Below are 27035 nucleotides of genomic sequence, written 5' to 3' on the forward strand. Positions count from 1 at the left end.
AGGCGGTGTCAGAGGAAATCCCCCAAAATTGGGTCACCCGTCATAGACTGTTTTCTCTGCTACCGCATGGCAAGGACCAAAAAAGGCTCCTTAATAGCTTCTACCCCCAAGCCATAAAACTGCTGAACAATTAATCAAATGGCCACCAGACTATTTATATCGCCCCCCCATTTGTTAAGTACAGTGCTGCTACTCGCTGTTTATTATCTTTGCATAATCACTTCACCCCTAACTACATGTACAAATTACCTCGACTAATCTGCACCCCCTCACATTGACTCTGTACCAGTACCCCCTGTATATAGCCTGGTTATTTTATTTTATTGTTACTTTTTATTATTTTTTTACTTTAGTTTATTTGGTAAATATTTTCTTAACTATTTTTTGAATTGCACATGTGACAAATAAAGTTTGATTTGATCTGATGAGAGGAGGAGTGAAGGAATACAAAGATCAAAGTGATCATTCATGCAGTTTGTATGTGGCTGCGATGAAAGTGAACTGTGTTTGCGTGTGCACAGGGGTGTATTCATTCCGCCGATTCTGCTAACGATTTTGAAATAGAAGCAAACGTAACGAAACGGGGATAAATTTACCTGAATGTGTCCAGTAGAAACTCTTGTTTCCAACTGTTAGACTAATGAATACACCCTAGATCAGCTATATGATGGCAAGAGTGTGCAAGGCGGTATTGAATGTGTCAATGTCTGTCATCTTGATTACTCAAATTTCTATCAAACGTTGTAAACTTCCATTCATAGGCTAAGTTGTAGCTAGCAACCTCATGATGTGGGCATAGGGAAAATTTGATTATCATGTAGTACCTTAAACCTATCGATGTTATGTTAACCTGGGTGAATGGAATATGAATGACAGTCATCCAGTATGCTGTAATAGAAATAAGGCCATGCTCATGATCATCCTCCCACATCTTAAATGGCAACACCGCCACTGCTTTGTTCATATTTCACAGATTATGTCCGAGTTCCGTTGCTACGTTTAAAACAACTGGGAACTCGGAAAAATACGAAATCAAATCATGACGTCAGTGATCTTCAGGTCGGAAAGTCGGAGCTCTAGAAAGAGGCCCGAGTTCCCGAGTTGGATGACCGTTCCAAATGATTTTCCCAGTCGGAGCTTGTTTTTTTCCCAGAGTTTCCAGTTGTTTTGAGTGCATTGAAGTCGGAAGTCGAAAATGTCTGAATTCCCAGTTCCGAGTTTCCAGTTGTTTTGAACGTGGCATTTGTCCTATGTCTGTCATTCTGGTTGTGCGTAATATGAGCGCGCGCGCCCCAGGTCACAGCGAAATAGGCTACGTGGCCTGCGCTCCACGCTTTGGAGTCAGAACGTTGGATAAGAGAAAATGATTGTTCCATGTATGCATGGTGTTGAAATATCATGAATAATCATTCATTCTGAATAAGACGAATGTAACAATGGATGTGGAAATTGCCTTTTACATTGTAGTACCAGGTTATTGGTTGTAATTGCCAATTGGGTAATTGTATGGTCCTGGGGGCCACGAGCTTATATTATTTAGGCCTACCTGTTTGCCTGATTCGATTTGGTTTTTCAATGGGAGGTTACAGTCTTGCCCTCTACTTGTGTCTGCTCAGATAGAACAGGTTAAGCCTGATACAGAGGCTATTTCTTGTGGTCTATTGGCTCTGTATATTTGGTAAATCTACGTGTATATTTTGTATTGTAAAGTGGGTGGTTCGAGCCCTGAATGTTGATTGGCTGACAGCTGTGGTATATCAGACCGTATACCACAGGTATGACCATTTTTACTGCTCTAATTACATTGGCAACCAGTTTGTAATAGCAATAAGGCACCCAGGGGGTTTGTGGTACATGGCCAATATACCATGGCTAAGGGCTGTGTCCAGGCACTCCACGTTGCGTCGTAATTAAGAACAGACCTTGTATTTTGGCCATATAGCACACCCCCTCGTCGGGCCTTATTGCTTAATTAAATATAACCCGCGTTCACCATTGGATCACCAAGACCTGTAAATAAATATACACTGAGCGTGTCAACCTGCCTTGTCTGCTGCTGATTTCATGCCCTTACAACTACCACAAGGTCGCTATTTTACAATAACATAGGCAAATCAAAATGTGTTGTAGACAAAATAATCAAAAGGGCTGTCTGGTAGCCTCAGTAAATAGACGACAATGATTTGTAGTTGAACAAGTTGTTGCATGTATAGATTTTTTTTTTTTTTACTTGACTTGAGACCTGACTTGAAAACTTGTGACTGGGCTCTTAGAATGCACGACTTGGACTTGACTTGAGTTTTGACCCGTTCTACTTGGGACTCGACTTGAGACTCGGGACCTTGTCACTTGAAATTTGCGTGTGACTCGAATAATAGTGACTTGGTGCCACCTCTGATTTCTACTGTATTTTTATAAAACATTTGTGAATTCCAGTGGGATCAAATATTCTGGCCACGTATAGCTACAACCTTACCAATAGGCTAATAAATAAAATGGACCAAATTCACCATAAAATCATTTCACACTTGCACAATGTTATTCAGATTGTATTTATCCATCACCGCTGTGTAGTGTGCTCTTCATTGATCGAAGTGAGGTTTCTCATGCGTTGTATTTCCTGTAACCTGTCTGTGACTCCACTGTTAGCAACTTCACGTGTCCTGAAGAACCTTATCAAAGGTTCTGCCGCTATGTCTGAAAAAACGGAGGTTGATTTAACCGGAGCTAAGCAAAACACCGGTGTATGGCTAGTAAAGGTATGTTGCCTAAAATCTAATTAAACGGTAAGTCATATCCATACACATATTGGTCACACCTGACGGTTTTGTTGAGGAATAGCCTAGCATTTGGCTAGCTAAATTAAAACCTCCGGTCTCTTTTTAACTTTTGTTTGGCCTGATCAGGTTCCCAAGTACTTGGCCCAGCAGTGGGCCAAAGCATCCGGAAAAGGAGAAATTGGAAAGCTCAAGATTGTAAAGTAAACACTGACCATTAGCTAGAACTCCACATCTGTTCATTACTGAAAACATGTGACTGCTTTTCAGAGGGGTTCAACACTACCAGACATAGAAATGTTGACTTTTGCACTGGACATCATGCTCTATTTTGTAGTTGGTGGTGCTAGTTATAAATGGTCCGAAATTCAGTAACATGGATCTTCAGGAATCAGCTGTTTAATGAGACAATTAGTGTAGCCTATGTTGTAGTTAACTGAAAGTAAATGCATTTCCCCCCCTCATAGGAAACAAGGAAAAGCAGATGTAAGTATGTTATTTGTTGCCACAAGGCGTCACTGTAAACCCATACACTGTTCCTTGTCCTCAGTAATACCTCAAACTTTTGGAAGCGTTCTAGAAAACAGTAGCTGTATTATTAGAACATAATTTTCATTATTGGAAGTCATGTTTATAGATTCATAGACTATGATTAGTTGAATCAGAGGTTTAACTGCTTGGTTTGAACAAAAGCCTGCATCCATGCTGGGATGTTAGTGGATCCAAAGGTCTGTGGTGTTTCCTTTAGGTGTCGTTCACCCTGAATGAGGACCTAACCAGCCTGTCTGCCCTGGGAGAGAAGGCAGTGTCTGTACGAGCTCCCCGGGACCACCCATTCACCATGCATAGTGTGGGGGGGCAGACCCTGGCTGTGTTCACTGAAACCTCTGCAGGTAAGACTACTGCCCTACTCTGCTCTAGTACTGGTAAAACACCATGGAGATATGTTTCATTTTGAGTTGACGGTATATGGTGCCTTTTGAGTTGCTGAATAATAAATATTCAAGAGATGAGACTCCTTGAGATTAATCGGATTAGATTTGGGTCGTCATCCTCAAGCAATGGAGAGATTCATCATCAAGACTTCTCGTTTGGCCTATTTCAGTTGACTTGTCTTAAAAGCTGTAGCTGAAATGTCGACAAACTATTTTATACTCCTGTTTTTGCCTTGCTCTATTGTAGACGGAGTTATTACGATTACTCTAATGCACTGATTTATTCATGTTTTAACCCTTTAAAATGTGATATAAAACAATTCTCATCAAATAGATATACCCAACTTTATTTTAAACAGCCTACTGTAGAGACACAGGAGAGGTGTGCTTCTTTGGTTTATAGTTAATCCATGAGGTTCTCTTTGATCATTGGATGAAATAATATAGAACAAAGATAAATTGATTAAGATCACTTTGTTGGTCAAACTGACATTTGACTTCTACTTTTAACCCCTGAAAGACACAGATCCATGTTTTTGTAAAGGCGCAGGGGGCTGCCACACTGGGCTCCCATTGGGCTGTTGTTGTGTGGGGTTTGCTCAAGGGCACAACAACAGGTATATAAGACTTGATATCAGCATCCCTTCCGCCTGCCAACTCACTTCCCAACAGATATTTCCCGTCAGACCTGGGATTGGAACTGGCAGCCTTTCGGTTGCTGGCTCGCCTCTCTAATTACTAGGCCACCTGCTGCCCTCATGAGACATAGGCTTGTGGTGCACCAATGCGTTGCGGCTAGAACGGCCTTTGTCAGCTGGATAGTAAACAATGTAGTGAAACATTTTGAAAGCCTTTGTTTTCTGCTTATGCAAGAATGAAAAACCAAAACAATGCGGCTACAACGGCCTTCATCTGGGTGACTAAGAATAGTGGAAAAACAGGTGTGTATATACCAACTCACACCAAACCTTGACTGGTACTATGTAAAAAGGTGCATTTCTACAATTTGTAGAATTAAAAAGTATTCAGACCCCTTACATTACACTCTTCTAAAATGTATTTAAAAAATAAAATACAAATCCTCAGCAATCTACTCAGAACACCCCATAATGACAAAACAAAAATGGGGTTTTACATTTTTTTTTGCAAATAAAAAACTGAAATACCTTATTTACATAAGTATTCAGACCCTTTGCTATGAGATTATAAATTGAGCTCAAGTGCATCCTGTTTCCATTGATCATCCTTGAGATGTTTCTACAACTTGATTGGCATCCACCTGTGGTAAATTCAATTGATTGGACATGATTTGGAAAGGCACACACCTGTCTATATAAGGTCCCACAGTTGACTGTGCATGTCTGAGCAAAACCAAGCCAGGAGGTCAAAGGAATTGTCCATAGAGCTCTGAGACAGGATTGTGTCAGGTCATAGATCTGGGGAAGAGTACCAAAACATTTCTGCAGCATTGAAGGTCCACAAGAACACAGTGGTCTCCATCATTCTAAATGGAAGAAGTTTGGGACCACCAAGACTCTTCCTAGAGCTGGCCAAACTGAGCAATTGTGTGTGGGGGGCCTTGGTCAGGGAGGCGACCAAGAACCTGATGGTCCCTCTGGCAGAGCTCTAGATTTCCTGTGGAAATGGGAGAACCTTCCAGAAGGACAACCATCTCTGCAGCGCTCCACCAATCATGTCTTTATGGTAGAGTGGCCAGACACAAGCCACTCCTCAATAAAAGGAAGATGACAGCCCGCTTTAATTTTGACAAAAGGCACCCAAAGACTCTCAGACCATGAGAAACAGTATTCTCTGGTCTGATGAATCCAAGATGAAACTATTTTGCCTGAATGCCAAGCGTCATGTCTGGAGGAAACCTGGCACCATCCCTATTGTAAAGTAATGTGGTGGAAGCATCATGCTGTGGGGATGTTTTTCAGGGACTGGGAGATTAGTCAGGATCGAGGCAAAGATAAACGGAGCAAAGTACAGAGAGATGCATGATGAAAACCTGCTCCAGAGTGCACCTCAGACTGGGATGAAGGTTCAACTTCCAACAGGACAATGACCCTAAGCACACAGCCAAAAGAATGCAGGAGTGGCTTCGGGACAAGTCTCTGAATATCCTTGAGTGGCCCAGCTAGAGCCCGGACTTGAACCCGATCAAACATCTCTGTAGAGACCTGAAAATAACTGTGCAGCAATGCTCCCATCCAACCTGCCAGAGCTTGAGAGGATCTGCACAGAATAATTTTGCTTGGATTTTTTAGGCCTGTGGGTGTGTTTTGAGAAGACTTTCTCTTTCCAGAGATTTTGCTTTGGTGAGAGACTGGTTTAGCATTCTTGGTTTGTATCCCCGTTGCTGAGACCTAGAATACATTTTCACAGCTTTTTCATCAAATTCCTCCTTCCTGTCAAAAATACGGCGTTGCGGAGTGAAAACTGTCCACCCTGAGGATATTGTGGCCCGTACGTTTCCTGTAAATGGTGATGTGGAGTGAGCCATTCTGAGTTAAGATTTTCAAATCCAGAAAACTCGCCTTCAAATTCTCATTGAGGGAATTGACAGATTTTGAATTCTAACAATTAGCTTTCTAATTCACCTGTATATGCTAAAGGGTCTGTGTACATTCCATCGAGGGCATAGTGGAATAGTAGGCAGGCAGTTATTCAGTCAGCTGACTCTGTGTGTGAACATTTCCTGCTGATTATTCCTGGCAACACTTGCCTCCTTTGTGAGAGAGCAGAGCAAAAGGTGACCGTCTCTCTGAGAAACTTTTCCTGCCTGAACAATAAGCTGCTGCCACTTCTGGCTGGATGATGTCCATCTGGACCTGGGCTGGTAGCTTTCACACCAACCTTGGCACATCCACCCAGCTTCTCAGCCCATCAGACACTGCATATTTGTTATATTCCAGCAGCAGCCCTTGCTTGATGAATTGAATGAGGTCTTCTATCTAGAGCTGAGCTGTAGACTAGAGACATGTCCAGTAGGAGAGGGCAGGGAAACTGTCTGGAGAGAGAACTGAGCAGGTCTGAGGGGGGTTGGCACTCTTTGATCTTTGTAGTTAATATAGAACTTTTGGTGAATGGGGCTAGGTAAGACCTATTCCTAGAATACTGTAGGCTACTGTACACAACAGGAACGGTGATGAATCCGCTCCAAAATGAAAACATGAAACGTTTGGCTTGAAATGGTATCACTTTATCAGGGATTTTTCACCTAAAGAAAAGCTCGACTGTCAGGGAGAATAGAAAAATCACAAAACAATACATTTAGCAGTGTTCATTTTGTTTGAGCAGAAGAACACAGCATTATCCAAGGAAAGGTGCATAGAATTGCAGGAAACTAACTTTAAAACTGCCACATTTCCTCAGCTACATGGCAAAATGTATAGAATTGTAGGAAATTTGCATTAAAACTGCTCAATAAAATCTCAGGCCCATGGAGAAAGGTGTATAATTGCAGGAAATTAGCTTAAGATTTTTCTATAGTGCCAAGATGGCTGCCTCTAAAATGTAACCTCTCTGATGGCCCAAACGTGCTCACTGCCTCGGATTCAGACTGCTACATTTCTTACAAGCTGCATCTGATCCTACGAGAGATGGAGGCAGCGAAGACAGACAAACCGACGACGAACATGACAGCGGGGAATTTTGCTCAAAGCAATTAGATGCACTCAGGAGACAGCCTGGATTTGTGTACTGTATATCAGCATCACTCATCCACTCCACAACAGGTGGGCTCTTTCTGCTGTGTGTAATGCAGTATGATTATCTCCAGTCAAAGGGGTCTTGGCTGACTGCGTGTCTGCAGTAATAGCGGAGTACAGAGTGTTATTAAAAAAATGATCTGTCTCCCTCTCTATAGGGAGAATCTCTATGCTCTGCTCACCAGACCTGGCTGCTCTGTTTACCATAGCTTCTGAAACTACTGGAACATTAGATGGAAGTAGTTTCACCCCTGACCAATTGCAATTAAAAACTTACTGAGAGAACCACAACCTGTAGGAGTGGGAGAGAGACGAAGAGCGAGGAAGAGAGCGGGAGAGAGGAGAGGGGGAGAGAAAGATAAAAAAGAGAGCTGGTTGGGGGGGGTGAGAGAAAGAGAGCAAGCGGGAGGAATGGCTTTCTAACAGTACTTGCAGCTGAGCCTATTCACTGCCAGCTTCTGTAGCCTGTTGCTAAGCAACCTCTTTATCAATACCTGCTGCATGCCAGAGCTGTGCAGAACGCAGAAAAAAATAAAACACTTAGACATAAAATTACATGAACCAACTACTACTGACATTCCGCGCATGGCTTCTGTAGGAATGACATCATTAATGGACGCAATTAGCGCTGTCTGCGTTGATATACACTGAGTGTACAAAACATTAGGAACAACTTCCTAATATTGAATTGCATCCTCTTTTTCCCTTAGAACAGCCTCAGGCATCAAAAGCATTCCACAGGGATGCTGGACCATGCTGACTCCAAATAGTCCAAATGCAAATAGTCTGGGTAGCCATTTGATTAGATCTTTAGAAGCCTCTTGGACCTAGACTTGGCGCTCCGGTACCGCTTTCCGTGCGGTAGCAGAGAGAACAGTCTATGACTAGGGTGGCTGGAGTCTTTGGCAATTTTTAGGGCCTTCCTCTGACACCACATGGTATAGAGGTCCTGGATGGCAGGAAGCTTGGCCCCAGTCTTGCGGTCGGAGGCCGCTCAGTTCCATACCAGGCAGTGATGCAACCAGTCAGGATGCTCTCAATGGTGCAGCTGTAGAACCTTTTGAGGATCTGAGGACCCATGCCAAGTCTCCTGAAGGGGAATAGGCTTTGTCATGCCCTCTTCACGACTGTCTTGGTGTGCTTGGACCATGGTAATTTGTTGGGGATGTGGACACCAAGGAACTTGAAGCTCTCAACCTGCTCCACTACAGCCTCGTCGATGAGAATGGGGGCATGCTCGGCCCTCTTTTTCCTGTAGTCCACAATCATCTCTTTTTTTCTTGATCACGTTGAGGGAGAGGTTGTTGTCCTGGCACCACACGGCCAGGTCTCTGACCTTCTTCCTATAGGCTGTCTCGTCGTTGTCGGTGATCAGGCCTACCACTGTTGTGTCATCGACAAACGTAATGATGGTGTTGTAGTTGTGCCTGGCCGTGCAGTCATGAGTGAACAGGGAGTACAGGAGGGGACTGAGCACGCACCCCCGAGGGGCCCCTGTGTTGAGGATCAACGTGGCGGATGTATTGTTTCCTACCCTTACCACCTGGGGGCGGCCCGTCAGTAATCCAGGATCCAGTTGCGGAGGGAGGTCTTTACTCCCAGGGTCCTTAGCTTATTGATGAGCTTTGAGGGCACTATGGTGTCTAACGCTGAGCTGTAGTCAATGAATAGCATTCTCACATAGGTGTTAATTTTGTCCAGGTGGGAAAGGGCGGTCCTGAGTGCAATAGAGATTGCATCATCTGTGGATCTGTTAGGGCGGTATGCAAATTGGAGTGGGTCTAGGGTTTCTGGGATAATGGTGTTGATGTGAGCCATGACCAGCCTTTCAAAGCACTTCATGGCTACAAATGTGAGTGCTACGGGTTGATAGTCATTTCGGCAGGTTACCTTAATGTTCTTGGGCACAAAGACTATGGTGGTCTGCTTAAAACATGTTGGTATTAGACTTGGGCAGGGAGAGGTTGAAAATGTCAGTGAAGACACTTGCCAGTTGGTCAGTGCATGTTCACAGTATACGTCCTGTAATCCGTCTGGCCCTGCGGCCTTGTGAATGTTGACCTGTTTAAAGGTCTTACTCACATCGGCTGCGGCGAGCGTGATCACACAGTCTTCCTGGAACAACTGGTGCTCTCATGCATGTTTGTGTTATTTGCCTCGAAGTGAGCATAGAAGTCGTTTGGCTTGTTTGACAGGCTCGTGTCACTGTGCAGCTCTCGGCTGTGCTTCCCTTTTGTAGTCTGTAATGGTTTGCAAGCCCTGCCACATCCGACGAGCGTCGGAGCCGGTGTAGTACGATTAGATCTTAGTCCTGTATTGACGCTTTGCCTGTTTGATGGTTTGTCGGGGGGGGGCATAGCAGGATTTCTTATAGGCTTCCGGGTGAGAGTCCCACTCCTTGAAAGTGGCAGCTCTACCCTTTAGCTCAGTGCCGCTGTTGCTTGTAATCCATGGCTTCTGGTTGGGGTACATACGTACGGTCACTGTGGGGACACTGTCGATGCACTTATTGATGAAGCCAGTGACTGATGGGGTGTGCTCCTCAATGCCATCGGAGGAATCCCAGAACATGTTCCAGTCTGTGTTAGCAAAACAGTCCAGTAGCTTAGCATCTGCTTCATCTGACCACTTTTGTTATTGATCTAGTCACTGGTGCCCCCTGCTTTATTTTTTGCGTGTAACCAGGAACCAGGAGGATAGAATTATGGTCAGATTTGCCAAATGGAGGGCGAGGGAGAGCTTTGTAGACTCTGTGTGTGGAGTAAAGGTGGTCCAGAGTTTTTCTTCCTCTTTCCACATTCTGTTACATTACAGCCTGATTCTAAAAAAAACATCCTCATCAATCTACACTCACTACCCCATAATGACAAAGTGAAAACACATTTTAGAAAATGTATTACAAATAAAAACAATACCTTATTTACATAAGTATTCAGACCCTTTGCTATGAGACTTGAAATTGAGCTCAGGTGCATCCTATTTTCATTGATCATTCTTGATGTTTCTACAACTTGATTGGAGTTCACTTGTGGTTATTTCAATTGATTGGACAGGATTTGGAAAGGCACACACCTGTCAATATAAGGTCCCACATTTGACTACATGTCAGAGCAAAAACTCAGCCGTGAGGTTGAAGGATTTGTCCGTAGAGCTCCGAGACAGGATTGTGTCGAGGCACAGATTTGGGGAAAGGTACCAAAAAATGTCTGCAGCATGGAAGGTCCCCTAGAACGCAGTGGCCTCCATCATTCTTAAATGGAAGAAGTTTGGAACCACCAAGACTCTTCCTAGAGCTAGCCGCCCGGCCAAACTGTGCAATCGGGGGAGAAGGGCCTAGGTCAGGGAGGTGACCAAGAACCCAATGGTCACTCTGACAGAGCTTCAGAGTTCCTCTGTGGAGGTGGGAGAACCTTCCATAAGGACAAGCATCTCTGCAGCACATGACCGCCTGCTTTGAGTTTGTCAATAGGCACCTAAAGGACACAGACCATGAAAAACAAGATTCTCCGGTCTGATGAAACCAAGATTAAACTCTTTGGCCTGAATGCCAAGTGTCACGTCTGGAGGAAACCTGGCACCATCCCTACGGTGAAGCATGGTAGTGGCATCATCATGCTGTGGGGATGTTTTTCAGCGGCAGGGACTGGGAGATTAGTCAGGATCGAGGGAAAAGATGAACGGAGCACAGTACAGAGAGGTCCTTGATGAAAACCTGCTCCAGAGCGCTCAGGACCTCAGACTGGGGCGAAGGTTCACCTTCCAACAGGACAACGACCCTAAGCACACAGCCAAAAGAATGCAGGAGTGGCTTCGGGACAAGTCTCTGAATGTCCTTGAGTGGCCCTGACTTGAACCCGATCTAACATCTCTGGAGAGACCTGAAAATAGCTGTGCAACGACGCTCCCAAATCAACCTGACAGAGCTTGAGAGGATCTACAGAGAAGACTGGGAGAAACTCCACAAATACAGGTGTGCCAAGCTTGTAGTGTTCTACCCAAGCAGACTCTAAGATGTTATCGCTGCCAAAGGTGCAACAAAGTACTGAGTAACGGGTCTGAATACATTTTGTAACATTTCTAAAACCTGATTTTGCTTTGTTGTTATGAGGTACTGTGTGTAGATTGAGGGGGGAAAAAACTGGTAAATCAATCAAAATTTTACAAAAAGATGTCTGAGTACTTTCCGAATGCACCGTACATAGTGTATATTCCTACACTGTAAGGGAATTTGTCCAATTAGCTTACTTATGACTTCTTCAAATTGGGGGACTAGATACATAGTGCTTTATTTCTAAATGGTAAAACAGATATGTATAAAAATACCCTCAAATAAAAACGGACATTCTGTACTGTCACCTATTATGAACAGTTACTTCTAAAATATGAAATGCTTTGTAGAGACACATTTTAAAATGTAGCTTTACTGTCCAAATACATGTGGAGGGGAGTGTGTGTACTACATAGATAATGTACAAGTGTGTGTATATATTGGGCCTGTGTAGAACATAAAAATATTCTTTAGAATGTACAGATTCTTTCGAATATCGAGGTTTATAGGTTATTTAGTGCTTACTGAAGGCTGGTGATTTATTTGAGAGAGACCGCAGCATGTGGCTCAGCTCCTTAACAAAGTGATTGATTCGGCTGTGTGTGTTTGTCTCTTTCTCTGCCTTTCTTTCTCTTCATCTGCCTTTCTTTCTCTGCCATTCATATGGCTCCTCTCTCCCCTTGCCTTTTTCTCTCTCCCTTTCTCTCTCTATTTCTCTATGCCTCCCTCTCTCGGCCTCTTCCCCCTCACCCCCCTCTCTGCCTCTTCCTCCTCTACCCTCTTTCTGCCTCTCTCCTCTTCCCCCTCTCCCATCTCTCTGCCTCCTCTCCCATCTCTGCCACTTCCCCATCTCTCTTCTCTCTGCCCCCTCTTTCTCCCTGCCTCTTCCTCCTCTCATCTTTTTCTCTGCCTCTTCTCCCTCTACCCTCTCTCTTTCTCTTCCCCCTCTAGCCCTCTTTCCCCTCTAGCCCTCTTTCCCCCTCTAGCCCTCTTTCCCCCTCTAGCCCTCTTTCCCCTCTAGCCTTGGCCTCTTGTCAGTCTAGGTTGGCTGTAGTTGATCCGTCCATTAGAATCATTCCAGGGGTAAAATGATAGTTAGGAATGTTAGTTGTTTCCCTTAGTTACGCATAGACATGGAGACACCTAATGCCATAAGGAACAAGCTCGGTGTGTGTGTGTGTATATTAGAGGAAAGAAAGTCAGTGTGGAGACAAACAGTGAATATTAATCTGAATAATAATCAGTTAATGGGTTGCCTCTGTTTTTAATAAGCTGTGTGCTCTCTGTATTTCTGTATTTTCCTCTCTCTGATGTTCTTGTTCTCCCTGATCCCACTGCTTCTTCCTCTACCCCTCTTCCTCCATCTCTTTCTCACTCTCTCTGCCACCTGTGGCTGAGATGTTCACCAATCTGAGCTAACAGCTAATAGGCACAGTGGTACCTCATCAAATATTGATGGGCCTTATCTGCAATTAAAAAGCTCTTAGGTTTGATGTCCCCCTCAGCATACTGCTGGCTCTGGGAGCCTCGTGTTTTCTCCAATGCCAGAAGAGTGTGCGTGCGTGGAGCTTGAGTCTGCTGTGGTGGATCAGAAGGGATGTGTTCAGTAGTATGAAACATAGAGACAGTGTTCACTGTGTGTGTCATGAGTAGGGGGCTGTAGGTCTGAAGAAGGAGTGTGCTACAGCAGATGGTTTCCAGGGGGGTTTGAGACGCAGGCTAAGTCGAGGTGGGTGTATTATGTGGTCAACACTCCAGCTACTGTACTTAAAGCATAGACTGAGTTTGGTTATTTTAGTTCCTAATATTCTGTTCTCGCACCATCTGTTGCCTTGTGTCAGATGGGTTCTGTCAGAGATGAATTACAAGGAGGTAAAACAATTAGCACTGGGAGGCAGGGGACTCTGTCCAAACTAAAGGAAACGTGTCTGCTTAGTCAGAGGTGCACCGTATCATACTCTACCACCAGTACTCGGTACACACATTTCATGGAATACTGACCCACTGTTCAACAACAAACCCTTTAGCAGAGTTTTGGGAAATAACTACACAATTAGTGATTTAATATGTTTAGTCTTGTTGTGGAATGTAGTATTGGCCTAAATGCATAGTGAAATAATTTATAGTACTACACATTTAAAAGGTTGAGATATGGATGTAAAAAGAGGTACACCTTGAGGGAAGAGAGCAGTGTTTATTGAACTGCCTTCCGGACCCACTTCTTAAAATATCAATAGTCTCCATGGTCTGGGGAGCATAAATCCTAGAGGCCCTGGGATGAAGACACCTGCACAACTGTCAATCACTAACCTCACTCACCAGTGATCACTTTCTATATGAAATGTTGGCTTATAACATTGGGCTCCCGAGTGGCGCAGCGGTCTAAAGCACTGCATCTCAGGAGTCATTACAGTCCCTGGTTCGAGTCCAGGCTGTATCATGTCCGGCCGTGATTGGGAGTCCCATAGGGCGGTGCACAATTGGCCCAGCGTCATCCAGGTTTGGCCGTCATTGTAAATAAGAATTTGTTCTTAACTGACTTGCCCAGTTAAATAAAGGTTACATAAAAATTATATAAAAAAATGATAAATGTAGTGAAATGGGAAAAGAGATTTAATATAGGAATTCAGATTTTGATTATGATCCTTTCAGATGTAGGATCTTAATTTGAGCCAGTTTGCTACAGCAGGAAAATAATCCTTCAGAAACAGGAAATGTGTATTATTATATGGATTATAAATAATTTACATTTTTGTACGAGTTGATACATTTTTGTTAAGGATAAATCAAGTCTGAAATTTCAAAGTGGAAATTATAAACTTCAGAAGCTTTTTTTTAAGCCTCAAATACACTGCATGTTTTACTTTTCCTGAATGAAAGAAGGTTCTGCAACGGTGATTAAGATCCTAAATCTGTACGTCAAAACACTGCATGTTTGGTTTGAGGTGACTGCTCTGGGATGTTGGGCACGGATGCATGTTCCAGTACACTAAGCTGACTTTCTAAGTTGCTAACTCTGTTACAGTTCTACGTCTGATACATTAGTTCCCAGTCTATTCTATTAAAGCGCTATGGTCAGCTATGTCTGCCTTAATCAACTGTCATAATGTTGATGCAATTAAATATGATATAAGTCCCCATGTACTGTATATAATAGAGTAGACACGTGTCAGCATGACTTGTGGAAAATATTAGATAATATAATCATGCCGATATTCATGACTTTTATTTTGTGTGAAACAAAACATTCACATTTCCAAAAGAACACACATTGTCACATACTCACTCACAGCACTTACAATCACAATGTTGGTGTCTGATTTGAAAAGCTTCACTGCACATGCATCATGCTAGATTTGAACCTTTGGGTCTAAACTCTCTGTGCTTCTCTGCTGCAGGGCATTCACACTGACCTTCCTTCCATCTAGTCAGGCAAGTTGCTGCAATTAAACAATCGTTTTTTTGTCCAATGATCAGCAACAGTCAGTCAGATGTATAGTGTTCAACTGTACCTCTCACCTCAGAATCCAGAGAAAGGCTTGGTCACACAACTCCACTCAAAACACAGCAACCGAAAACACACACTGTAATACCTCATGGTGCACTAAGGCTGGTTTGAAGGGGAAGCAGCCAATGTATGTGTAATTCAGTAGAGGACTGGTCCTCTGAGAGGTTGTGTTCTGTCCTGCAGCAGTGAGGGTGGATGCTCTCTCTTGACTCTTCGGTTGGACTCCAGACAAAGTGCAGAGAAATGACTGTCCTGCGTCAGTTTCAATCTAGGGGCTTGGGGTCAATCTGGAATCAAACACCTTTCTCCTTCTCTCATCCCTTCGTCTCCCTCTTGTTTCCCTCACTACCTACTGTACCTGCCCCCTCTCTCCCAGTCGTCCCCTCTCTATCCACCTCCCTGTTCATTCCCTTCCTGATCCTGCTCCCCCAGCTTTCCCTCTTCCCTGCCTCTCCCCACCCTCTCTTACTTGACAAAGTGAAGAGCCTCTGCGGCCACCACAGATCCCTTGCTGCTGTCCAGAGAGCTGATTAAAGAGAAGCCAGCCTTCAGGGCCAGCATCACCGTCTCTAGCTTCAGACACTCCAGGGTACACAGGAAGGTACTGTCCTGTTTCAGCACCAGCCTGGAGCCAGGGTCCGACTTGATGAAGTGGCGGAACTGGATCACGTTGGACGACACCTCAAACTCCTCCGGGAAGCCGTCCAGCCGGCTCTTTGAGATCTGAACCAGGCGCCCTTTGATCTTGTCGATGAAGGAGGGGTCGCTGCAGTACACCTTGAAGCCCTGCGACCTCTCGTCAGTCACCTCCAGGAAGGCGGGCTCCCGTTGCGCCGCCCGCATCCCCTCCCACTCTGAAATGGCCTCCACCAATCCGCTGAGGCGGTAGAACTCTGCTTCTCCTCTCAGGAGGCCCACCTCTCGGAAGTCGTCGGGCAGCTGCAGGTCTCCGGTCCGCAGGAAGTTGAGGATGTGTCTGAACACGGGGCCGTCGCGGTCGATGAAGGGGTTGCCCATGGAGTCAGTGTGCTGGATGGGCTTCCTGCCGCTGGCCAGCTCCTCCAACACTGACCCCTGGTGGCGGCTGAGGGTGGTGCGGTGTGCAGCATAGAGAAAGCCCCCCACGTTGAGAGTGATGGTGCCTGAGGAGGGCTTCTTGATGCTCTTGCTGGGCTGCAGCAGGTCTGGGTTGATCTGTCTCAGTTCACTGTCCATCCTTCTGAGGTTCCATTCCATGCCGCTCCCGCTCAACAACCGCACAGTCTTTTTGTCTGTGTGTGTGTCCTCAGGATAAGTGTGTAGCGTGCAGTAACAAAGTGTGTGTGTGTGTGTGTTAGCGTATGGGAGCGTCACAGAGAGGTACTGGCATAGAGAGGAGTGCAGAGCGCACTGGTAACAGAATGAGTCTGCCTCTATTTGTCTCTCTCTCCTCCCTCTTACATCCCTCCCTCACTCTCTCGCTCTCTCTCTCTGTGTTGGAGGAAGAGAGGGGGCCAGTGCCATCCTCCATCATAGGGTGGGAGGAGAGAGTGTGTGTGCTTTAGAGAGAGAGAAAACAACAGAGTAGAAAGAGTGGCAGGTGCACTCCTTGCCCCTCTCTCATCCTCTCTAAATCTCCCTGTCTTTTCTCTTTCCCCTCTCTCTCCTTCCTCTCATCCCCCTCTCTTTTTCTATTTCTCTCCATCTTCCCTTATCCCACCTCTCATTCAGCCCCCCTCTCTCTTTCTTCCAACTCTCTCTAATCCTCTCTCTCCCTGTCTTCATAATTAGCCCTCTCCTCTCGCTGATGAAAAGGTTCCTCAGCTGTGCTTCTGCACGTGAGAGCAAAGGAGGCCCTGAACACACACGCTTTATATACGCTTGCAGATACACACCAACCTCCTACCAACACACACACACACACATGACGTTGTCCTGGCTGGGAACATGGATAACAAACCTCTCTCCCCAACCCCTAGACTGAGAGAGGGGAGGTGGCAATATCTCTGTTATAGAGACTTACTGCAGTCAGATATATGTTAGACTATGTTTACAGCTTTGTGCAGGGTGGCATTACTGGCAGCATGGTGGGCACATTCGCTGGCAGTGTGATGGAGAGATGGGGATGGGCAGATGGCCTGATTTCTCTCTCCAAGATTGCGTACAGTTGGTTAAGATCTCCCTGTGTGTTTTTGTGGGAACAGGCCAATTACTGGTGAATGCAGGCAGGGTCTTTGATTTGTCCACATCTTCCTTGTATCCAGTTGACTGGAAGGTAATTGGGTCTAAACCGAGTGTCATGTCTCTGTTACTATGCCAACAGTCTCTGTTACTGCTCTATAAGGAAGACCGATGCTTGTTTGTTATTATGGTCATAGACTTGTAGTGTTAGCCTCCAGAGCATGGAGCAAGGGGCTTAATCAGTAATGTACACTATATATATATATATATATATATATATATCAAAACTATGTGGATTTGTCTATTTCATCCACAATAATTGGCAGGGTTGCACATTTTGGGGAATATTCAGAGGTGGGAATTAACGAGAATATATAGGAATTAACGGAAATAATGCAAAATAATATTAATACCATTTAAATGTAATGTTTTTCCCATTGGATATATTTCCCATATCACATGGAGACAAACAGAAACCTTTTACCTGATCATAAGTACACATCATTGCAAATTATTAAATCCTTCCAATATAAATACATTTAGAGAAACAATTTAGTTACGAATTGAACTTTAATTAAAGTAGTTGACTCTTCACATGGGATGATTTCACTGAACAACAATAGAAAGGAAATATTGAATGATCCCCAATGATCCATCGCATTTCCCCAAAACTTTTTCAACATCCTGTAAAATGATAGTCTAGAAACTAAAGCTTTGGTTGTTTTCCTCTCAGGCTTCCATGTCTTCTCCCAGGACCTCCTCAATGTCCACCTCTTGAACATCAGACTCTGAGGCCTCATCTTCACTGTCACAATATTGAGGATGGCTCGTTGTCAGGCTCAAAAAGCCTAGAATTTGCCCGGATGGCCACCATTTTTTCAACCCTTGTATTGGTCAGCCTGTTGTGTGCTTTGGTGTGTGTGTTCCCAAAAAAGGACCAGTTGCGCTCTGAGGCGGCTGATGTTGGTGGGATTTGGAGGATGATGGAAGCAACAGGGGAAAGAGCCTCAGATCCACAAAGTCCCTTCTACCAGGTGGCTGATGAGATATGTTGGCACGACTGTCATATTGTATCTCTATCCCAAAGCCCTTGCTTGGAAGTGTACATCGCCAGACTGTCAAGAACCTTGCCCTCATCCAGGCCAAGGTGGCGAGACACGGTAGTGATGACACCATAGTCCTTGTTGAGCTCTGCACCAGACAGGATGCTCTTGCCAGCATACTTGTGGTTCAACATGTACGCTGGAGCGTGTATGGGCTTCAGGCAGAAGTCTTCACGCTTTTTGATGTACAGTGGGGCAAAAAAGTATTTAGTCAGCCACCAATTGTGCAAGTTCTCCCACTTAAAAAGATGAGTGGCTTGTAATTTATCACAGGTACACTTCAGCTATGACAGACAAAATGAGAAAAAAATCCAGAAAATCACATTGTAGGATTTTTTATGAATTTATTTGCAAATTATGGTGGAAAATATGTATTTACCTACAATACCTATACAATACCTACAAACAAGCAAGATTTCTGGCTCTCACAGACCTGTACTTCTTCTTTAAGAGGCTCCCTCCCCTGTCCTCCACTCATTACCTGTATTAATGGCACCTGTTTGAACTTTTATCAGTATAAAAGACACCTGTCCACAACCTCAAACAGTCACACTCCAAACTCCACTATGACCAAGACCAAAGAGCAGTCAAAGGACACCAGAAACAAAATTGTAGACCTGCACCAGGCTGGGAAGACTGAATCTGCAATAGGTAAGCAGCTTGGTTTGAAGAAATCAACTGTGGGAGCAATTATTAGGATACGGAAGACATACAAGACCACTGATAATCTCCCTCGATCTGGGGCTCCATGCAAGATCTCACCCCGTGGGGTCAAAATTATCACAAGAACGGTGAGCAAAAATCCCAGAACCACACGGAGGGACCTAGTGAATGACCTGCAGAGAGCTGGGACCAAAGTAACAAAGCCTACCATCAGTAACACACTACGCCGCCAGGGACTCAAATCCTGCAGTGCCAGACGTGTCCCCCTGCTTAAGCCAGTACATGTCCAGGCCCGTCTGAAGTTTGCTAGAGAGCATTTGGATGATCCAGAAGAAGATTGGGAGAATGTCATATGGTCAGATGAAACCAAAATATAACTTTTGGTAAAAACTCAACTCGTCGTGTTTGGAGGACAAAGAATGCTGAGTTGCATCCAAAGAACACCATACCTACTGTGAAGCATGGGGGTGGAAACATCATGCTTTGAGGCTGTTTTTCTGCAAAGGAACCAGGACAACTGATCTGTGTAAAGGAAAGAATGAATGGGGCCATGTATCGTGAGATTTTGAGTGAAAACCTCCTTCCATCAGCAAGGGCATTGAAGATGAAACGTGGCTGGGTCTTTCAGCATGACAATGATCCCAAACACACCGCCCGGGCAACGAAGGAGTGGCTTCGTAAGAAGCATTTCAAGGTCCTGGAGTGGCCTAACCAGTCTCCAGATCTCAATCCCATAGAAAATCTTTGGAGGGAGTTGAAAGTCCGTGTTGCCTAGCAACAGCCCCAAAACATCACTGCTCTAGAGGAGATCTGCATGGAGGAATGGGCCAAAATACCAGCAACAGTGTGTGAAAACCTTGTGAAGACTTACAGAAAACGTTTGACCTCTGTCATTGCCAACAAAGGGTATATAACAAAGTATTGAGAAACTTTTGTTATTGACCAAATACTTATTTTCCACCATAATTTGCAAATAAATTCATTAAAAATCCTACAATGGGATTTTCTGGATTTTTTTTTCTTCTCATTTTGTCTGTCATAGTTGAAGTGTACCTATGATGAAAATTACAGGCCTCATCTTTTTAAGTGGGAGAACTTGCACAATTGGTGGGTGACTAAATACTTTTTTGCCCCACTGTATTTCATAACTGCAGTTTCCTCTGCTTGGTGCAACAGTGAAGTGGGCAGGGAGGTACAGATTTCTTCTCTTACATATGCAAGCAGAATCAGAACATCAGACAGGATGGCATTGTCTCCCTCAATCCGTGCAATGGCTACTGCTATAGGTTTCAGGCTGCAAAATGCATCATCCAGGAGGATCCTCTCGATGGGGCTGTCCATATCGGCATACTGTTATATGGCCATTTCTTGAGAGACTCCTTCCCCTCCAGGAGGCTGTCAAACATGATGACAACACCACCCCAACGGGTGTTGCTGGGCAGCTTCAATGTGGTGCTCTTATTCTTCTCACTTTGCTTGGTGAGGTAGATTGCTGCTATAACTTGATGACCCTTCACATATCTAACCATTTCCTTGGCTCTCTTGTAGTGTATCCATTGTTTTCAGTGCCATGATGTCCTTGAGGAGCAGATTCAATGCATGAGCAGCACAGACATTGGGTGTGGTGTGAGGGTAGGACTCCCATTTTAGACCAAGCAGCCTTCATGTTTGCAGCATTGTCTGTCACCAGTGCAAATACCTTCTGTGGTCCAAGGTCATTGATGACTGCCTTCAGCTCATCTGCAATGTAGAGACCGGTGTGTCTGTGCTCTTGTAGAATACTGGTTGAGGGCTGGAGATGATGTAGTTAATTATTCCCTGCCCACAAACATTCTACCACCCATCAGAGATGATTGCAACACAGTCTGCTTTCTCTAGGATTTGCTTGACCTTCACTTGAACTCTGTTGAACTCTGCGTCCAGCAAATGAGTAGATAAAGCATGTCTGGTTGGAGGGGTGTATGCTGGGTGAAGAACATTCAGAAATCTCTTCCAATACATGTTGCCTGTGAGCATCAGAGGTGAACCAGTTGCATACACAGCTCGAGCAAGACATTCATCAGCATTTCTCTGACTACGTTCCTCCATTGAGTCAAAAATACTTCTGATTCCAGGAGGACCATGAGCTGTTGCTATCGATAAGGTGTCTGATTCTTGTTGTGAGCTCTGAGGTAACTTTATGCATGTGGCCAGATGATACTGCATTCTTCACATATGATTTGGCACAGTATTTGCAGATGTACACAGCTTTTCCTTCTACGATAGCTGCAGTGAAATGTCTCCACATATCAGATAGTGCCCTTTGCATTTTCATATAAAGATGAGATTTTTTTATTTTTTTATAAATAAATAATACAATTCCATGTACATATAAATAGCTAATCGGTTAGATTAAACAACTCCTTTGTAAGTTAAATGTTTTAAAATAAAACATGTATGGAAACAGGTGAATTAACACTCCTCAGTTAGCAGGCTCAAGCAATCTAAAACCCACATGGTAGCAAAAACTAACTAGCAGAAATTGTTAACAAGTTAGAAATTATTTAAACACACTTTGCTGTGGGCTACTATTTACTAGTTAACAAAAAATCATGTAAGTCATATAAAATATATTCACCCCAACCAGTATTGTAATCAAACTTACCAGAAAGCATATAGTCCTTGGCACAGACAGTGTGGTAGTGTGGGCTCAATAGCATCTCATTAGTGTGCAAGAACTTGAGAATCAACTGTACATGTGATGGAAGAATGCACTGTGCATGCAGAGAGTTGCAATTCCATTGAATTGGGGATTGTTTAACCAAAATATGCCACAAGACCTAGAATTGCCTGATGTGTATCCCATAAAAAAGGTTCACTGTTATAAGCTAACTTTTTGGATGAATTTAAACAAAATTCCCCAAATTCCCGTGCTTAACTTCCCATGGAAAATTGCCGGAAATATTCAGGAAATTTACCGGAAAGTTTCCGACCCTTTGCAACCCTACCCATTGGTGACAGGTGTATCAAATTGAGCACACTGCCATGCAATCTCCATAGACAAACATTGGCAGTAGAATGGCCTTATTGAAGAGCTCAGTGACTTTTAACGTTGCACCGTCATAGGATGCCACCTTTCCAACAAGTCAGTTTCTCAAATTTCTGCTCTACTAGAGCTGCCCTGGTCAACTGTAAGTGTTGTTATTGTGGAGTGGAAATGTCTCGGAGCGACAACACACAAGCCTAAGATCACCATGCGCAATGCCAAGCATCGGCTGGAGTGGTGTAAAAGCTAGCCGCCATTCGACTCTAGCGCAGTCGATAGAGTTCTCTGGAGCGATGAATCACGCTTCACCATCTGGCAGTCCTGCGAACGAATCTGGGTTTGGCGGAAGCCAGGAGAACTCTACCTGCCCCAATGCATAGTGCCAACTTTAAAGTTTGGTGGAGGATAAATATAGGTCTGGGGTTGTTTTTCATGGTTAGAGCTAGGCCCCTTAGCTCCAGTGAAGGGAAATCTTAACGCTACAGCATGCAATGACATTCTAGACGTTTCTGTGCTTCCAACTCTGTGGCAACAGTTTGGGGAAGGCCATTCCTGTTTCAGCATGACAATGCCCTGTGCACGAAGCAAGGTCTATACAGAAATGGTTTGTCGAGATCTCTGTGGAAGAGCTTGACTGGCCTGCACAGAGCTCTGACCTCAACCCAATCGAACACCTTTTGGGATGAATTTGAATGCTGACTGTGAGCCAGGCCTAATCGCCCAACATCAGTGCCTGACCTCACTAATGCTCTTGTGGCTGAATGGAAGCAGGTCCCCGCAGCAATGTTCCAACATCTAGTGGAAAGCCTTCCCAGAAGAATGGAGGCTGTTATAGCAGCAAAGGGGGGACCAACGCCATATTAATTCCCATGATTTTGGATGTTCAAAGAGCAGGTGTCCACATACTGTATTACACACTACATGACCAAAAGTAAGTACGGTGTTTCTTTCTACATGGGCTGACTGTGGCAAACTGCCTGGGCAATGTATACTCATGTCACTCATGGTATCTAAGAGTGTAGGGGGGGGGGGTGTTTATTGACAGTTTGGTCCCTGAGGAGAGGGAGAGAGAGAAACAGAGGGAGTGCGTGTGTCCTGCAGGTGATGGGCTGTCAGTCAGACAGTGATGTTACTGGACCCCCTCTTCTCTCTTCCTTCATCTATCACACACATACACTCTACCTTGGGGGCAGAAGTCTAATTGAAGTAAATAGTGACATCGATGTCAGGTTGTGCGTGTGTATCTAACAAGGGGGATGTATTTTGTCTCAGTGTGTAGTCTGTTTTTGGGGGCTGTCTATAGTTATACATAAAGCTCTGGTGTGTGAATGCTGGTGTTCAAATGTAGATTAAACCAAGCAATCACCCCAGAATCCAGGTGTAGAGCATCCCCACACACTCTCCACAGAGAGACGACCTATCCAATAGAATACCACTCTCTGCTGTCTCCAGAAGTGGAGGCACAACTTCCATTCACTCAACCCCTTAAATAGATGTACCTGTGGACAATGTACCTGTGTCGCAGTCTGACAAACCTTTGCATTCAGTTAATTGTGTGTGTAAATCGATAACGATGACATTTTCGACTTAAACTCGTTGAAGAAAGATTTAGCTCAGAGTATCAGAATCAACCAATAGGAAGCATTATGCAAAAAAACATTTACATTTTAATTGGGAGGTTCCGAGTTGTCTGAGCGTATGATCCCAGAGTGATGGCTCACCACGGTGACGTCTGTGACACATCGGCGATCAACGAGGCGGATCGACCGTATCGTGGTGCTTTTTAATCATGATGTGATTAATGGAATCATCCCCGCATTAGAATTGCAAACGAGGCAGTGGAACAGCGGAGAGGGGATGGTGGGTGGGTGGGTGGGTGGGTGACCTGCACTCCTTCCCAGCCCTATCACACCATCATTACCTGAGATAATTGTTCAACATCATGTCGGAATCTATTTGATTTCTTTTTCTTTTTAATGAGAGCAGTAATGAGCGCAGTAATGGGGATTTCCATCAGTAAAATCACTGTCTCTATTCATTAAAGATGTTGAGTTATTCATAATGCTGCTGGCCAAGTCAGAGCTGTAACGTTATATCACAAACTGCAGTGAAGCTGGCATAGCAACAGTAGCCTTGAGGAACATAGATGGTGTGTGTGTGGCAGAGGTGGTTAGGTAACCTTGCCTGAGACCTGTAGACTTGCATAAGGCTCCCTAAGCTAATGCCTGGCCTTTAGCTCAGCAGGCTAACACGGTTTAGGACTGTACAGACAACCCGGGTTCAAACCCAATTAGTCACATGTGTTCTCTATGTCAAAACACTTTGATGTTGGTTATATTTGGGCAAATATCTCCACTAACGGTGCTGAAAATATCCTCCGGTGGGTTTTATACAGGTAATGAAGTAAATGAATAACCCCTCACAACAGATTGTTGATAAAGATGTCTTCTCTCTCCCTTCTGAATGCCCTACCAGGCTGTGGAGAGATTAGTGGTTCTATAGTATTACGTATCCTCATCATATCTAATCATACCCCCCCCCCCCACATGGGAAGTCATTTATAGATCTGGTGGTCACAGGGAGATGGCTTTGGGCATGCAGTCAGCTTACATCTCCTCCACTATTGAGACATGTTTGGCTGCTTTTCCAAAGCTGTGTTGTGTGGTATAGTAAAAGTGTGGTGTGGATTATCAATAGGACAAAAACTGCAATGGGGCCATCATTAATGAGCAGGTTCATAAGGTGTTTTGTTTTTGACGTAAGGTTAAGGTTAGAGACGACCGTGGTGGTCTGAAAGATTCCTGTACGCAGGGCTGATAGTAGTAGTCCATCTAGTCAACAGGTTTCCTCGCAGGTTCTCACTCTCCCTTCTCTCTCTCTTTTTCTTTTTTACAGGCTTTGTCGCTGTTCTGTCCCCTCAAGGATGAGTACTGCAATTTACGAACACATTCCTCCTCCCATAGCCACTTTTCTATCTGAGGGTTTTTGGTAGTCTAGTGTCTATCTGAAATTCACCAGAGGCTTGAGAAATCTGAAGGCTCCTGGAATATTCAGATACAGAGGGAAGGGTCTAGGGAATATCAGTGGGAGTGGGGGGTGAGTGTGTGTGCTTTTTAGATGGAGGGTCCTTAGAGAAGATAAGAGGTTAGAGATGGTGGGAGAAGATGAGTGGGCGGTAGCTTGACCTTCTCGCCCTTCTTTCTCCTCTTCTCTCTCCTGTTCCCTTTCCTCCTGTTCCTCTCCCTCTTAGCACGACAGCCTTGAGCAACAAATGCTGTGGCCATTCCACCTCTCACTGTGCCCTCCTCCTCCTCTCATTCTGTTCTCTTCTCTTTCTGCTTCCTTCCATCTCTGTCTCCATCTCTGCATGTGCAGCTTTGCTCTCCTACATACCAGTGTCCCTTGGGACCTGCAAGTTTTATCCTAATTCATTCCACACTAAACAGACATAAACCCTCAACACTCCCAGTCTTATACAACCCTACAGGAGAAGAGGCATGAGCAGACTGGTGAGAGAGGTATAGAGTAGGGGATAGGTTGAAAAAGAGAACTGGAAAAGCGTAAGGGAGCCTTGAGTGGAGAAAATGAGATAGAGGGGAGATCTACAGTATATTATTCTCTCCCATACGGCCCTGACCCAGATGATCCCTGCCAGGGGTCTGTGAGTGACTAGAGGGGGAGGTGGAGGCAGGCTGCTCTGAAGTTGAGAAATATGTTTGTGTGTAAGTGTGTTTAGGGAGATGCGCCGACAAGTGTTTCAGCCCTTATCATGCAATAATTGCACATAATGCATCCATTTGTGAAAAAGATGAGGAATGGATATTAGTGAGTGCGTGAGATCTGTGACATTGGATTGACTGACGTGATTTCTCTGGAGCCACTTGGTATAAGTGCACAGATTTTTAATTGCACCAACAAACGCTAACTGGACATTTTCTCAGTAGAACAAAACCTGATTAGCCAACAAACAGACACCAACTGGACTTCAGTGGTTGTTGGCTGTTCTTTGGCATTTGTTGGAAAGTCTGGACAGAGTGTACTATTTATCTCTGTATGACAGTGTCTCATACAATTGTGTGAACCTATTCTGGCCCCCTTGTTAGACACACACACACACACACACAATTTTGTTTTGCTATCCTTGTAGGGACCATAGAATTGATTCCCATCCAAAATCCAATTTTTCTTAACCTAACCATAACCTTAAGCCTAACCTTAACCCCATAAAACTATGCCTCCCTATTTGTCTGAATTTTCATTGTTTTACTATCCTTGTGAGGACTTCTGGTACCCACAAGGATAGTTACACACACACACACAGTGACAAAGAAAACGCCAGATAGATGAATCACTACATTTTGAAATGGCAAGCTGTTGATGAGCAGTCCAGTGGCAGTTGATGGAGATTTGGAGTGTTGGCTGTGGAGTACTCAACTTGGGTGGTTCCACCTGTTTCACCTGTTTCTCTACTGATTCAGTCAAATATCATTTGGGCTGCATGTTTAGTACGGTGCTGAAGAATATGAAATAACACTTAGGCCTGTTGTATTGAAAGAAAGAATACACTGTGATTTAAAACAGCGTTCTGCTATTGATGTGTGTGGGTCCTTAAAGGAAACGTATTGTCTTTGTTTCAGATAAGATCAGTCTGGAGGGCATGGTGGTACAGAGAGCGGAGTGCAGACCAGCCGTCAATGAAAACTATATGAAACTGAAGAAGTGAGTGAAACAAAATTCAATACAATTTCAATATATAGTACCACTCAAAAGTTTGGACACAGCTACTCATTTCAGGGTTTTTCTTTATTTGCACTATTTTCTACATTGTAGAATAATAGTGAAGACATAACAACTATAAAATAACACACATGGAATCATGTAGTAACCAAAAAGGTGTTAAACAAATGAAAAATATGTTTCATATACGAGATTCTTCAAAGTAGGCACCCTTTGCCTTGATGACAGCTTTGCACACTCTTGGCATTCTCGCAACCAGCTTCATGAGGTAGTCACCTGGAATGCATTTCAGTTAACAGGTGTGCCTTGTTAAAAGTTAATTTGTGGAATTTCTTTCCTTCTTAATGCATTCGAGCCAATCAGTTG

General features: G+C 44.2%; 2 protein-coding genes across 2 annotated transcripts in view; one reads left to right on the forward strand and one right to left on the reverse strand.

The window, feature by feature from the left end:
• Positions 1-2448: 2448 nt before the first annotated feature.
• Positions 2449-27035, forward strand: part of gtf2f2b (general transcription factor IIF, polypeptide 2b) — a 34575-nt gene continuing 9988 nt past the window's right edge. Inside the window, exons 1-5 of the mRNA XM_020458738.2 lie at positions 2449-2759; positions 2907-2980; positions 3245-3263; positions 3526-3670; positions 26570-26651. Coding sequence (XP_020314327.2) covers positions 2496-2759; positions 2907-2980; positions 3245-3263; positions 3526-3670; positions 26570-26651 — 584 coding nt within the window. The 5' untranslated portion in view covers positions 2449-2495. The remainder of the gene's footprint in view (positions 2760-2906; positions 2981-3244; positions 3264-3525; positions 3671-26569; positions 26652-27035) is intronic.
• kctd4 (potassium channel tetramerization domain containing 4) lies at positions 14683-16449 on the reverse strand. The gene has a single exon (XM_020458727.2). The coding sequence runs from the start codon at positions 16215-16217 to the stop codon at positions 15447-15449; it is 771 nt and encodes a 256-aa protein (XP_020314316.1). The 5' UTR covers positions 16218-16449; the 3' UTR covers positions 14683-15446.

This window comes from Oncorhynchus kisutch, linkage group LG2 (genome assembly GCF_002021735.2).
Source record: "Oncorhynchus kisutch isolate 150728-3 linkage group LG2, Okis_V2, whole genome shotgun sequence".
NCBI classification, from domain to species: Eukaryota; Metazoa; Chordata; class Actinopteri; order Salmoniformes; family Salmonidae; genus Oncorhynchus; species Oncorhynchus kisutch.